General features: G+C 36.0%; 1 protein-coding gene across 2 annotated transcripts; it reads right to left on the bottom strand.

Annotated features, from left to right (window-relative positions):
- Window positions 1-1707: 1707 nt before the first annotated feature.
- On the bottom strand, window positions 1708-13667 carry LOC129928435 (neuropeptides capa receptor-like). 2 transcript variants are annotated; one of them, XM_056042864.1, is made up of 5 exons: window positions 10455-13667; window positions 9165-9830; window positions 5738-5995; window positions 4080-4206; window positions 1708-2514 (listed from the first exon to the last, which is right to left on the bottom strand). In XM_056042864.1, the coding sequence occupies exons 3-5, from the start codon at window positions 5991-5993 to the stop codon at window positions 1860-1862; spliced, it is 1038 nt and encodes a 345-aa protein (XP_055898839.1). In that variant the 5' UTR covers window positions 5994-5995; window positions 9165-9830; window positions 10455-13667; the 3' UTR covers window positions 1708-1859. The 2 variants fall into 2 exon arrangements, with proteins under 2 accessions (XP_055898839.1, XP_055898838.1); XM_056042863.1 differs by having other exon boundaries at window positions 9165-13667.
- Between the last annotated feature and the right edge of the window lie 1241 nt (window positions 13668-14908).

Raw genomic sequence — 14908 nt, forward strand, 5'->3', positions numbered from 1 at the left:
GTGGTCAATGACCAAGACGGTTTGTTTACATATGACCGTAGGTCGAGAACAATGGAGCGCGTTTGAATGGAGAGGGTGTCCGTTCAAGCGGGGCAACTCTCGTTAGAGTGAAATGACTACAGGGGAGATAATTCAATACAGGGGAGATAACTCATATCTCCTTTCTAAGCGCAGTATTAGTGCGATAGTGAAATTATCAAGGCTGTCAACCGAGATAAAGGAAATAAAATAAGGTGTACAAATATATACATAGTTGCATCAACTATCAATTGAGCAACGTAGCATTAATAGATTAATGCAATACATAAATAAATACATAGGACATGTTTATGTTTTCTACTTACGCCAGTGAGAAATACACAATGCACTAATTAAATATAAATGAACTAAGCAAAATACACATGATAATATCCAATGGAAATAGCACAAAGTAACTAAGATGGAACTTGTGATTAAGTTCGGCTTACCACCAGGTATTCCTCTAGGAGAAAGGATAAATGAAGTAGTCCAGACTCGATAGCTCAGCTCGAATGAGAAATAAGAGGGTCTGACTTGATTTAATTTACCTTATATACAGGCCTGGAGAATGTGGGCGGACACAGGAAATGTCCTAGGCTTAGAATTATCTTACACGTGGGTGAAGTCCGACAAGAGATGGGATTCGCACATTGGGAGGTCAATGGGCGTGTTTGTCCTCGTGGTCTCCTAGATCAAAGAGAGACATAGGAGAAAGGGGGGGAGGGGTGACTTGCATTCCACACAAGGTGGTGTCCACTGCGGCTGTAAGACATCCTGTCGATAAGATCAAAGTCTGTGCGTATCTTTGCCCCGGTCAAGGGAAGATAACTCGAAAGACGTGGCCTAGCTATCTCCAATGTGGTCAACTAAGTCTAGTTTGGAGCGGAAACGGTGGTGCGGGTGGAGAATTTAGGGGTAGGATGGGGAAATAATTAAAATAAAATAAATAAATAAGGAAAAATAATAATTAATGCTGTGATAAATTTGAGTGACTCTGACAGCGAGTTTTTGACTTGTCACACCACTGTAGTGTGATACTATATTTAATTTTGCTATCATCTGGTGGATTATCACGATTAGTGTTGTCAACTCTCTTGGGCTGTTTGAGGTGTTACTGTTAAGTGCTTGCAGAGTGGATTGGGAGTCTGTAAAAACAACAATATTTGATGGTAGTCATACAAATACTTAACGGTGGTTGAGTGGTAAAGCGCTTGGCTTACGAATCAGAAGTCCTGGTCCGAATCCTGAAGAAGACTGGATATTTGTTTTTATTTCGGGATCTTTAGGCGCCTCTGAGTCGACCCTAATGTGTACCTGACATTAGTTGGAAAAAGTAATGTCGGTTTGTCGTTGTGCTGGCCTCATGACACACTCGTTTTTCGTGGGCTACAGAAACAGATGACATCATCTGCCCTATAGATCGCTAGGTCTGAAAGGGAACTTTCTTTACTTAAATAAAATGACATCCATTTGTAAAATATTAAAATATCTTGGGAGCTTTAACATTTCCTTTATATTCTTTCTCTGGAAATCCTAAACTAACATATAATTATAATATATAATTATAATTATTGCTCTATAAGAACAAAGACCAGACAGACAAGACAGATTGAAATGTAAACTTGATAAATACACAGAGACCAGATTTTGTCCAAGGTAAAAGAAAGAACAGAACAAGAAATAAAATAATTCAATACTTCGATGAGTTTTTAATTTGAAATATTTGACAAAGTTTTTCATGTTTTCTTAACCCAGCTCAGTCTATGTTGTGACCTTCATTTCTACAAATTGTATAGCACATCTGTCTTTAAAAATAAATGTGAAGATATGACAAAATGTACTTAGGATTTACATTTCCAAGTATTTGTCAACAATGTCCAACATTCTTTCCTAAAACTTCGGTCCATTAAGATGTAAATGATTGGATTCACTGCGCTATGTAACAAGTATGATCTATAGAAAAGATGATACATGGCTAGAGGGACACCTTCCAACACAGCATAGCCTTCTGGATGGGCAGTTTTGTAGATCTGAACTCCAAGAAATGGATAGCCTGCAACAAAGCCAGTCACAGTTATAGTCAACATCACACGAGTCGTTGGACAGAAACCAACTTTTGTTTTCTCCTGTATGGAAGTCGACCTCTGCTCCATTTGAAATAACTGCCCTTGTTTATTCAGCTTCATATTGGCATTATGTCTCCTAACTTTATATCGGATACTGGCATACGAGGCTAGAGTGAACATGGAAGAAACAACAATAAAAAGTAAAAATATAGCGGAACAAAATGATGGCCATTTAGTGTGGACATATCTGTCGTCTATGTCACAAAAATGACCAAAGATTTTTGGATTTGGAGTTTCCTTGGTTTGACGTCCATTGATCATGCCATAGGGTATAGACAGAAAACATGAAAATGCGGCGAAAAAAGCGCACGTGATTTTGGCGTGAGTCGTCGAGATGATTTTGACCGGAGAACTGCAGACTGCTCTGTATCTGCGAAGAAAAAAAAAGTACTCAGATAACTTGAAATACGTATAGATAAAGTGGAACTGTTATTCTTAAAAACGTACACCTAATATTTTCTATTCAAATTCCTACTTTATTTTCAAATAAAAAGTAAACTAAGCAATCTTATTTTATGTAGTTAAATTGTGTAACAATTCTATTAAATATTGATGTGCAAAATGCAGGCATTCTATAGAATGCCAGGTAAAAGAATTAATTGTATAAAATTTAAGCTTGATCCGAGATTGTGTGTTGGAAAAATAACGTATACAAATTTTTGGCCAGACAGACAGACAGAGTCAGGGTCAGAATAGACTGCCTGGAAATCATTAGAGGCTATATCTACTACAATTCTGCTATCTTTGTTTTGATTTACTACATAATCAGAATATATTAACATACGAAAATGATTAAAGAATTACTTAAACCAAAGATCAAACCTTTCCTGAGTACCTCAGGACACGCAAACTAACAGTCACTCAGCATAAAGAGGCAAGGTCAAGCTGGTAACTTAAGAGCAAGTGGCAATTAAACACATTTTACATGACCTTATATAATCTTCGAAGAGGAAATTACTCCTTCTATCATAATTAGTCAATAATAGTTAACATGTGTGTTGTGTATTTATGTTCTTGTTGTGTGTTGTGAACTGATCAGTTCTTATGTCTCAAAATGTCTTGGTGTCCATGTCAGCTTGTGTGTGTGTGTGTACTGTGTTATTGTGAACTGTTTTGTCATTCTTGTTCAATAAAGCCTAGCTTCAAGACATGTCTTCTGGTAGTGTTTCATTAGATTACTACAAGGTTCTATTATAATATATTATAGCTTTTATATAGCGCTACTTTAACTCTTTCTCTCCGTAATTATTTACCACATTCTGGTGGAATCAACGCTGGTATCGTCAGTTAGGAGAGAAAGAGTTAATGCTTGTAGCATGCTCAGCGCGTTATTGTCCAATCTTATTTGTGGACCAGTGAGGGGGAGGGGGTATCTAGAAGGTTTTCCGTGCTGCATTGAGGCGCTCATCAAACACAACTCTGTTCAGGTCAGGTGTCAAACCTCGAGCCCCCTTTCATAGGCAGCCAAGCCAAGTTCAAGCGTACTTAGCCTCTCGACCACGCTTCCCACACTAAACGATAACAGGGAGCGATCTTCCACCGCACAGCACCATGAAAACTCCACGATGTATCTCTGGGTCTAATTGTTACTCACCTCTTTACTGGCCTGTACACTGGCAAGAGAGAAAGAGAGATAGAGAGAGTTAGAGACAGAGAGACAAAGTGAGAGAAAGAGAAAGAGGACCAGATAAATTTAGGACAGAGAGAGAAAAATAAACGATCTAAAAGTTTGAAATAATGGTTGAAAGATTTAGAGATAAATAAGAAAGACTGGAAGATATAGCGATATAGAGTAATGGTGCTTCATAGTAATTTATAATGTATAACCTTTAACCTTTTTTAAAAAAAATATTAGCTTCATTTCTTTCTACACAAACAACAGAAAATAATTGTGTAATTAACAAACAAACACATCCAAAAATCAATAGTTCCTACCTTGTGATTGCTATAGCAACCAAGATAAGGACAGAAAACATTGAAGAGGCGCTGTTTAAAAATCGACGAATTTTGCACAGATTTGGATACTCAAAGTCCCAGACATAAAACATATTGTACATTTCTCCTGGAGGAACACAAGGTTGACTGATTTAATTATGACAGGTAAAAATTTTTAAAGATTTAACTCTATTTGTTATCAACAAATATTGATACCCTGTTTACAAAGCTTATATAAACTCACTTTGTCTGTTTGTCTGTCTGTCTGGTAAAAAGTTTGTACACACCCATTCTTGGATCAGTTGAAACTTTGCACAATCATTCAATGGTACAGAGATGACTTATATTTGTAACTAGCAAACTTTTAAATTACTTTATGCTTTTTTTTTTTAAAGAACATTTTAATGTTTCTTTTAATTTAGAACAAAAAAAATTAATGTTTCATTCCTTGACCTCCATTAAGTATGCATTAATTAATTACTAGCATTACCCGCCGGCTACTACCGAAATTAATAATCCCAGTCTTTACTGAGATTGGAATCCAGGACCTTAGGTTCGGAAGTAATCGGAAGCCAAGCGCTTAACCACTCAGCCACCGCGCCCCAACTAAAGAGAGAAATAAACATTCCACTGACTCGAAACCCTTTTTCTTAAGAAAAACTATCTGAAGAAAATGTCGCTTGAAATACCGATTTTATCTTATCTTATAGAATACAGACGTTACTTCAAAAAAGAAGATGATTACGTCCTACGCGTCATGCATTCAGTCATGCATATTAACCAATGACTTAAATTCTGCCAAGTCACTGGTTTTCCTGGCTAGCTCAGGCAACCCACTCCATCATCTAATAGCACTAGGGAAGAAGGGTATTGGTACAAATTGTCCTAGCATATGGGATGAGGAATGTGCCTTTATCTTTGTGTCTTTCTGAGTATTTTATTAAATTTTGTTTTTGTATTTGAAGGTATGTTTTATCAACTAGCTATTAAAGTTTACTTTACACTTTAAGTTTTTTGCTTTATGCTTTACATTTACTACTTTATACTTTACATTTGTTATTTTATACTTTACTAGTCGACCGGCGGCGTAGCATACGCCGCTATTTTGCAGGACCGGCTTTAGGCCACTGCAAACTATGCGAACGCAGTGGGCCCCGCACTTTTTATTTGGGGTGTCATTCATTATGGAAAACGCCAATCCTACGCGCGATAAATAAAAACGCCATTATGATTAGCCGTAATTGTGTAATCTGGTGAAAGAAGCTTCTCCCGCCTCAAACTAATGAAGTATTACTTTTGGTCAACAATTCTCAAAGATAGATTGAAACATTTGGTAATTCTTGCTATTGAGCGTGATCTTTGAAGAAAACATAATTATAATGATATACTGTATGACTTTGCTACACGCAAGGCTCGTAAAGTAATTCTATACGTAGTAAAGAATGAATAAAATGAATAGACGAATTTATTTTCTAATATAAACTCTTAAATTTCACTTATTATTCGCTTCCTTACCCAAACTTGGCTTTGTACTTTACATTATTACTTTATATTTTACGTTTATTACTCTATACTGTACATAACATTTTGGCCTCAAGTTTAAAAAAATAATGTTTTAAATGTTATTGTTCAATTTGTGATAACTTTAGTACAATCACCTGGAATTAAAACGATGTTGATAAACAGATCAACTAGAGCCATGCTGATGATAAATATTCGCATCGATTTCTTGGTCATCCTTGTCAAATAGATGATCAGAACCAGACAGTTACCTATACTGCCCACAACAATGAGCAGAGACAGGTAGATCAGTGTTGGTATGAAAGTTAGAGTGGACTCATGTTGTAGGACGGACAAGTATTCTTTGATCTCTTCTAGCGTGTAATTCAGAGAGATTGTTTGGTTGGTTGTCATAGCTGCAAATACATTGGCTACATTAGCTAGTTAGGAGAAGGGCAGAGAGCGCCAGTTCAAAGATGGAGGAGTTCACCTCACTAATTGAAATAGTAAATAACTATGGGTAATAAGCCTATTAATAATATATATATATATATATAAAGCGTATCAATGATATATATATAAAGCGTATCAATAATATATATATATATATATATATATATATATATATATAGAGAGAGAGAGAGAGAGAGAGAGAGAGAGTGGCGTCACTTGGGTGGGTGTCACCCGGTGCGCTCAGCTCAGGCTGTCACCCCCAGCCCCCCCTCCTTTTTTTTCGTTTGTTTGTTGCGCTTTAATACATATAATTTATAATTACCTACGTTATTCGATTGTTCAACAACTATAAAATGAGTGTTTATGAAATTTTAAAATTCAGTTGTTGATTACAATTTATCTACAGTTCACTGGGTTTACGTAATCATGTGAAACACTGCACTCATCCTTAATCTTTGGAATCGAAGACATTGCCATTAATCTATAGTTCAATTTTGCAACAAGTAAATTACACTTTTTTCTGGACTTTAAAGTTTAAAACTTATCAATTTTTTGAACGATTTCACTTTGAATAAAATTGCCCATTGTGAAAGTTTCGTTTACTCCTATGTCTCAAAAAGTTCTTAATTTTAATTTTAAAATTTTTTAAAATCCTTTTTCACATTAATGTGCAGATGGTAAAAACGATTGAAGTCTTTATTAAATGATTTAGAGATATTTTTAAGGTCTTAGTGGCATATGCATCATGCACTGTCAACTTTTATTTTCTTCAAGAATAACTTTTGTTTCCTTTAGATCCCTTCTCAGTCATGGTATATCTAAATGAATGTCGTCTTTTGAAAATTCATCATATACGCCAATATTTTGAAACAGACATCTACATTTTATCAGCTACATCAAACGATCAATGCACATAAGAATGAACCTCTTTTTCTCTTATTAAAAAGCATCTTGTCATTGCTCGCTTGACATTTTCTTCTTGTTTTTAATAATTTTATTTTTGAATCACAGAGCTTTTTTTTTTTTAGAAGAGACTTTTTTTTAATAACACTTTGTGCTAACGTGTTAGGCTTTTGTTAAAGAAAAGTTTTAATTAGTCACCACATTGTCAATAGTTTAAAGATAGGCCTAGTCTTGTGTACATTTGGCCTTCTAGTACATCTTCCCCCCCCCCCCCCCCCCATAAAAAAAAAGATAGGTAAAAAGATCTTAAGCTGCACCTCTAGTGGCTATAATTTCAGAACGAAAAAAGTATTTCAATCGTATCAAAAAATGCTAGAAAAAAACTAATTTCTGAAAAAGAATGTTGACCACATAGATTGAGTAAATGTGATACACATCTATTAAATAGCTATTCTGCTGGCTCTTAATAAATTTCCTGTACTCCTCCATGGTTCCAGACATTAAAGCTGCATTTTCATATCTTTGAGCTCCACATATAAATTCAAGCTCAACCTTTTCTAAACATTTTAAGATATTAAGTTGATCTCATCAGCTTTTTTTGTCTCCCTTAAAATCATATAACTTCTGAATCTGATCAGTGTCTGCTAGGTCAGGTGTGCTATGTCAGGTGTGCTATGTCAGGTGTGCTGTCAAACAAAATAGAAAGGTGCTTGCAGTCATTCTTACTTTAATATCTTTTACGTCGTTAGCTAAAACATTTATAAACTTTTTAGCATTACAGATGTACTTTTAGCAATGGGTCTTATCTACATAAAATTTCCATCATCTCTTGAAAACTCTTTATTCAATAAAGACTCGTTGTTAATATAGTCACAAAATGTCAAATATTCTGCGTTTAATAGAAACAGTTCATGCAATTTATCCTTCCATTGTTTTTCTTCTTTACATCAATCATAGCAACGACTTATTTGTCAATTGTATTTGTACCCGGATGCTCTTGTTTTCCTATTTTCCAATCCAGACAAATTCTTCATACGTCTTTTAATATTCCAATTTCGGACTTCATTTCAACCACACATGAAATTAAATTACAAATGTCTATTTCATTTCAATACAATTAGTTTAAAATAGCTGACAACAAAAGAATAAAGTTTTATTTTGCTATTAAGTGACTAACCATTAGTAAACATCAGAACCATTCTTGGCACTAGCCAAGAAGAAAATCCTTGATAATATTCAAGTATATCATTCGACTGACACATTCAATAATTCTTTCATCTTGGCTACAGCTTCTTTTACAGAAAAATGAAATAACATCATTATCTTTAAATATCTCAATGGCCACTTATTTACTTTGCAATTCTACAAAATTTACATAAATCAGATGTGAGATTTCAATATTTATGCCTGAAGAATGTCTTCATTTGTTAAACAGTGACTATTGGTTGGCATCCTGATTTTACGGTGCTAGTTACAAATTCAATAGATTCAATTAAAACATTTATTTAAATCAAAGCAGTGTTCATAAACATACACGCAGCTGGTATAACATGGAAAGTAAGGTTTCACGTTTTCCTTGTGGTATTAAGTATGATATGATAATTTAAACCTTTTGATAGAATTTCATTAGAAAATTAAAATATGTTTAATCAAAATGAAAAAGAAAAGTAGATAGATCTATTGATTTATTGTGAATAACATGTTCCAATATTTGGCCACTGTCGTATATTTTTTTTAATTGTCAGTTATTCACAAAGTGAATTTTTTTTTACTTGGTTGTCACCCTCAGTAATGACGCCACTGTATATATATATATACATATTACTAGACATTTTTGCGGTTAATCTTTACAATTTTTTTTCCTGAATACAAGAACCTATAACGTGAACAGCCATTAGTCATACTGTTAACAATAACAAATATTCAAATTGGTTGTAAGAATAATGAAAAATAATTATTATGTAGTTTTGCTACATAAATAAAGCAACTTATGCATTTAACCAAAAACATTTTTAAAAACTTACAACCTGTTCATAGAATGTACAACAAAAAAAAAATCGGACATTTGTGTCACTATATATGTAAAACTTCTTATTAGCAAAATGCTGAACACTATTTAAAACGTATTTGTAAAAAAAAAAATAATACGATTCATAGTTTATTTTAAAGATATGTTAATATTTTTAAAAAATTGTTTTGAAATATACACCACAACAAAATATTTATTACCTTAGCACTGATTAGGTTTAATGAAATATATTATCAGTATTTTTTTTTTTTGCCTTTTCAAAACAATGTCTCTTTAGAGACTAATATATGTAGATGTTTCAAGTTAGGCTGTGTTTTTTGTACGTATTTATCTTGTGACAAGAATATTGTTGTTTAGTGTCAGTAAATCTACAGGACTTTAGAAACATGTCACACTGTTTAAGGAATGCACTTCACCAATTCAAGTGTTTTAAGAATATCTCTTTGGTCAATCTTGCATTCAAACACATTTTCTAGTGCATGAGATCATTCAACGTGAAGACTAAACTTTTAAAAAGTTGAGTTAATTTTTTTCTCTCTGAATTTTGAGAAGAAGATGAGAATTTCGCCTAATTTTTTTTATATTTAGAAGTCGATTTTATAATTCTGAACAAAGTGAAGTAAGGAGTTGTAGTGAACTCCTGACATGGCTTTGACATGGACACATACAAGGATGTATTTCAACAATTCCAAGAAACACCAGGGATGTATTAAGAACATATTCAGTGGCGTAGCATCCATAGCGCCAGGGGGTCATTTAGGTGCCCACAGCCTGAAGCGTAGCAACAATGACGCAAAGGGGCTCATTGCCCATGGGTCCATGACTCATGAACAGCTGGGACAACCATGAAAACTTGGAGATGACACCTAAGTGAAAAAAATTAATGCACTTTAGTAAAAACCTATAATAAATAGAATTTAAAAAGGTCCCTCAAAATATTCTGAATGGTGTACCAAAATTAATATTAACTTTAATAAAACATTAACTAGTGTTTTAAGCTTTAATGTAAGGGACCACTTTCCATCAGGTTTATTGTAATAGTGGCTAGCCCTAATAGTGCGTTTGAAGTGATAAGCGTTTCCATTTCGTCCCATTATTTATTTTTTCCCTGTATGTTCATAAAACCATTGGTAGTATTGACACGTAAGGGGGGGGGGAGAGTTTGGTGAAGAAAATATTTCTGTGTAGTACAGGGGGGAAAAGGGGGGGGGAGGGGGACGACAATAACAATTAGGTCTATAGGGATAGGCCTGATAGTCACAAATTACAATTTTGATACAGCTGCTAATTATTCAATTTTCTTAAAGCTTAATCTGTTTTCAATTTTGTTTTATATTTAAAATATTGTGTAATATATCTTTAAAATTTAACCCACCTATGATATGATGGAACGTTAATACAAGCAAGTTCTCAATTGTACTACTAAAAAGGTTTATTTGACACTGATCTGTCATGCTTGTTATGTTTCTAGTACTATTGATTCCGCCTACCTGTGCAAATTTATGGCTCTAGGACTGCTCTTGAACAACTTGATAAAATACAGTCCCAAGCACTAAGATTTAGGACAAGTCCAGTAAATGCGGCTGAAAAAATGGCTAATATAGGTCCACTAAACCTTAGGAGGGAAAGGTCAGTACTGACCTGCTATGAGTGGTATAAAAGGCTGAATGAATACCTCCCAGCTAGAAAACTAGTGGATGGTTGGAGATGCAGAAGACGTATCCAGATGCAGTCTTTTATGCATCATGCCACTAGACTATCTGATAAAGCTCTCCACCAACCGACAAAACATTTAACGCTTTCATCCCCTTCCCACTTGGTGTCGCCCAACGACCCCAGACATACGTTTGAAACTACTAGACCCAAATGCCACTAAGCTAAGTCGTTCATCTAACGACCTTCAAATCCTAGCTCTGGAGACCATTAATACCTTCAAGCCCAGTGCTATTTTTGCATACACTGATGGGTCGGCATCAATAGATTCTGGAAGAGCAGGCTATGGAGCCTACATCGACTTTCTTGGCTCTTACTCAGTCAAAATCTTTGGACCATGTGGTAGTGTTTGTAGTTTTAATGCAGAGACTCTGGCAGTCTGTGAAGCCTTAAAAGTCATTGACTCAACTCGGCGAGGGACATTTGAGGACAACACAAATTGTTGTGGTCACTGACTCAAAATCTGTACTACAGGCTTTGCAAAGCCCCGGACCATCGCCCTCGAATATCAACACTGTCATCATGGCTTCAAATAACATTAAAGAACGCTATGGCATCCCTGTAATAATTAAGTGGGTACCGTGTCACATAGGTGTGACTGGCAACACAATTGCAGACTCTTTGGCTCACCAGGAAAGGCAAATTCAACCCACTGAACAAGCTGTAAGCGTTCATCATGCCCTGGGTATAATTAAAAAAACAGAAATGGAAAAGTGGTTTGAGTGCTGGGACAAGTCCCAAAAAGCCCGTGGAGTCTGGGAGCGCATGAGGCGCCCTGACCGCACTTTGGTGGAGGCTGTCCAGGCCTAAGCAAGCTATTATAGCACAGTGCAGGACAGGCCATTGTCCTGTTTGCTCATATTTCTCGCGGCTATGGCCAAATTTTGATTCACGGTGCCCCCGCTGCGGGGAAGAAGAGGAAACCGTGCCTCATATTCTGTTTGACTGCCCCAGACTTGCTGACCTCCGTCTCAACAGGTCTGAAAAACCCAAAATTCTCGACCTGTATGGCGACATTTGTGCACTATGGAAGACAGCAGGATTTCTGTCCAGTGCTTTTGCAAGAGAGGATTTGAGACTCTCAAGCCCTTTCTCAAATGGAGTTGGATGATGATGCTGCTGATTAAATCCGCCAAATTAGACACTGTAAACTAGTGTAGAACATTCGATCAGGACGACTGTGTCCCCGGAAGTCTTCATCACATCGTTTTGTTGTCTTCTGTAGTGGGTAAAAACAATTTAATGCAATTAGAACAGAATAAAAAAGGGGGTGGGTAAAATCTAAACAGAAAAAAATGAAAATACCATTCAATATTTATCAAGCCAGAGAAACATCCGAGTGTTACATAGGAATCATTAAAATTAAATATGTTTGTGCTAGTGCAATGAATGAGGAAACTGATTTGGGGAGTAAGTTTATAACAAAGATCTAGAAGATAGAGAGATGACTAGATGAATGGAATAGTGTCTTTCACTGACCAATGCTTGGTGTTTGGTTGAAACTTGGTTCATAGCTCTAAAGTAAGTTAACTATATTTATACAAAAACATCAGAAAATTGTTATGAATATTGACATTTGGCAGGAATTCAAAGCCCCACACATTCAAAAAAAAAAAATTGACCCGTAGGGCAATGCAGTCCTGGCAAAATACCGGTAACTATAGAACATCCATTCTGCACCACATTTCTCTTTCATTGGTGACAGCGCTCAGACAAAAAAAAAGTTGATCATATTAGTTTTATTTTGGTTATATACTGTTTAGTGATCTCCGATAACGGAACATCCAAAGAAATGGCAATTAGATTGTCATTTCTAGGTTTCCATATTTGTGAGAACCAGATGTCTGCATAATTGACAGAACAAATGCTCCAAATAATTAAAAAATCCACATTTATCCTTAAATAAACTTCGAGGCTAAAGCTATGATGGTGCTTCCAATATGACAGGATACTAGGATTGCCTTTGGGCATTGTTTCATCAAAAGAAGCCGCTCGCACATTTAGAAATAGATGCACTGGTTTCTTACTTTGCTACTTAAAAGGCCAGAAAAATGACAGTCAATAAATATTCTATCTATTTACTGTTAAATAATGGACGTAGAACTTGATACTAGTTTGTATCAATGTTTCAACGTTTTACACCTAAAAGTTTTTTTTAAGAATGTAAACGTGTAGAATGGGAACTAGATCTCATCAAACGTTTATTGATACAATTTGAAACACCATTAATTCGTTTCATTCTGTTCAAAGTTGGTGTTCTGTTTCAAACGTAATAAGATTATTCTACTCTAGTTGTATTGGAATGTCTTTTGGTAAATATACCGATACATTAAGATTACTCGATGATTTTGTCACACATTACATTCGTCTTATTGGGTTAGGGGGCCCACCAATATATTCTTGAACCCGGGCCCACGGGTACCTTGCTACGCCACTGAAAAGAGTAAATATTTAATAAAAGTAATCAGAAATGAACTTATAACTGTAAATAAAACAATCCAATGTTGGACTATTAAATATACAACAAACTATGCAACTGACTTATACTGTCCTTCTACTATTGGTCTCAAAACTAAGCCTCTGACAATAACAATCTCTCAAGGGACGTCACTCTACCCCAACCAATGGGCCAAAGAAATAACAACAAATAAACCTAGAAATCGTTAGCCCTCACACCCAAGATTCTATCAAGTGCCATCCACAATACTACACACAAACACAATGACCACAATACTACATACAAACACAATGACCACAATACTACATACAAACACAATGACCACAATACTACATACAAACACAATGACCACAATACCACATACAAACACAATGACCACAATACTACATACAAACACAATGACCACAATACTACATACAAACACAATGACCACAATACTACCTACAAACACAATGACCACAATACTACATACAAACACAATGACCACAATACTACATACAAACACAATGACCACAATATTACATACAAACACAATGACCACAAGACTACATACAAACACAATGACCACAATACTACATACTGTTGTAATCGAGGCTTGCACCAGTGCTTGAGGTGCGCACCAGCGGACTAGTGAACGTAAACAAGAAGGGCCGTTGGGAAGCCGGCTAGAAGTCATGGGAGTCTGAACAGTCTGGTGCTGAGTGCTGTCCTGTGTGATACTAGGAAACTGTGAGGGAGACCTGGAGCGACACTGGGAAGTGTTGGTGGTCTGTTCTGTGTTCTGGTATAAAGTAGGACTCTTAGAACTTTATAGCAGAAGTCTAAGTCTAACTAGTTACTATTACCCGTATCATTTGTCAACCTGTCTTTCGTTGAGTGCCTGCCTTAGAGAGTTACAACAATTGGTGTCAGAAGTGGGATCTAGGTAGCTCAACGAAATGAAAGAATGACAACGCTGAGGAAGCTAGACGAACTGAGCTACAAACAGTTAAAGGAGGAGCTCCGAGCCAGAGAGCTAAAGATTGTTGGGGCCAAAGAAAAGATAAGAGCCAGTCTTCGACAGGACTTGGTTGATGAAGGTGAGGATCCCGAGACCTACCTGTTTGAGGTAGAACCAGATATTGGTGAGGTGCTGCACATCTGGTTACGTGAACTTTGTACCTTCCAGGATTCGATTAATCATTCTATGGAGAAACTGATATGTAACGTGCAAGGCCAGATCAATCCTGTAAGAGAGAGGAGTCCAACATCATTCAACAACAATGAACCGTTACTCATTCAGGACTGTGGCTGTCCTGATAGTTATAAAGAATGTGCCAATCTTAACAAGAAGCACACAGATGAACAGAAAGAGACAGTCGAAGCAATAGAAGACGTCTGCTACGAGACTGAAACTTTTGCTGTATCAGCTTTGAGTGCCACAATGACCCGGACAGAGCAGGACAACTTTGAGCCTGCATTAGAGCCTGTCATTTTGGACCTTAAGGACCCCTGTCGATCTGCCAGTGCCTACGAGGGGAACTTGAATTTTGATTGTTGCATTCAGGCGGTAAGCAACAACTGTACATGCGGTGCTTCACGAGGGGAATGCAACTGTCAGGAAACTCATCAACAGGGTCTCATGTTCAAACTTTTTTACCAGACAGACCGACAGAGTGAGTTGATATCAGCTTTGTAACAAGATGTAAACAATAAACACAACAATTGCAAGAGCTTCTTAAACTAAACGAAATAACTGAACAAGAAAAAATCAACACTCAATGTAAAGCTAAA

The sequence above is a fragment of the Biomphalaria glabrata genome, chromosome 9 (genome assembly GCF_947242115.1).
Source record: "Biomphalaria glabrata chromosome 9, xgBioGlab47.1, whole genome shotgun sequence".
Taxonomy (NCBI): Eukaryota; Metazoa; Mollusca; class Gastropoda; family Planorbidae; genus Biomphalaria; species Biomphalaria glabrata.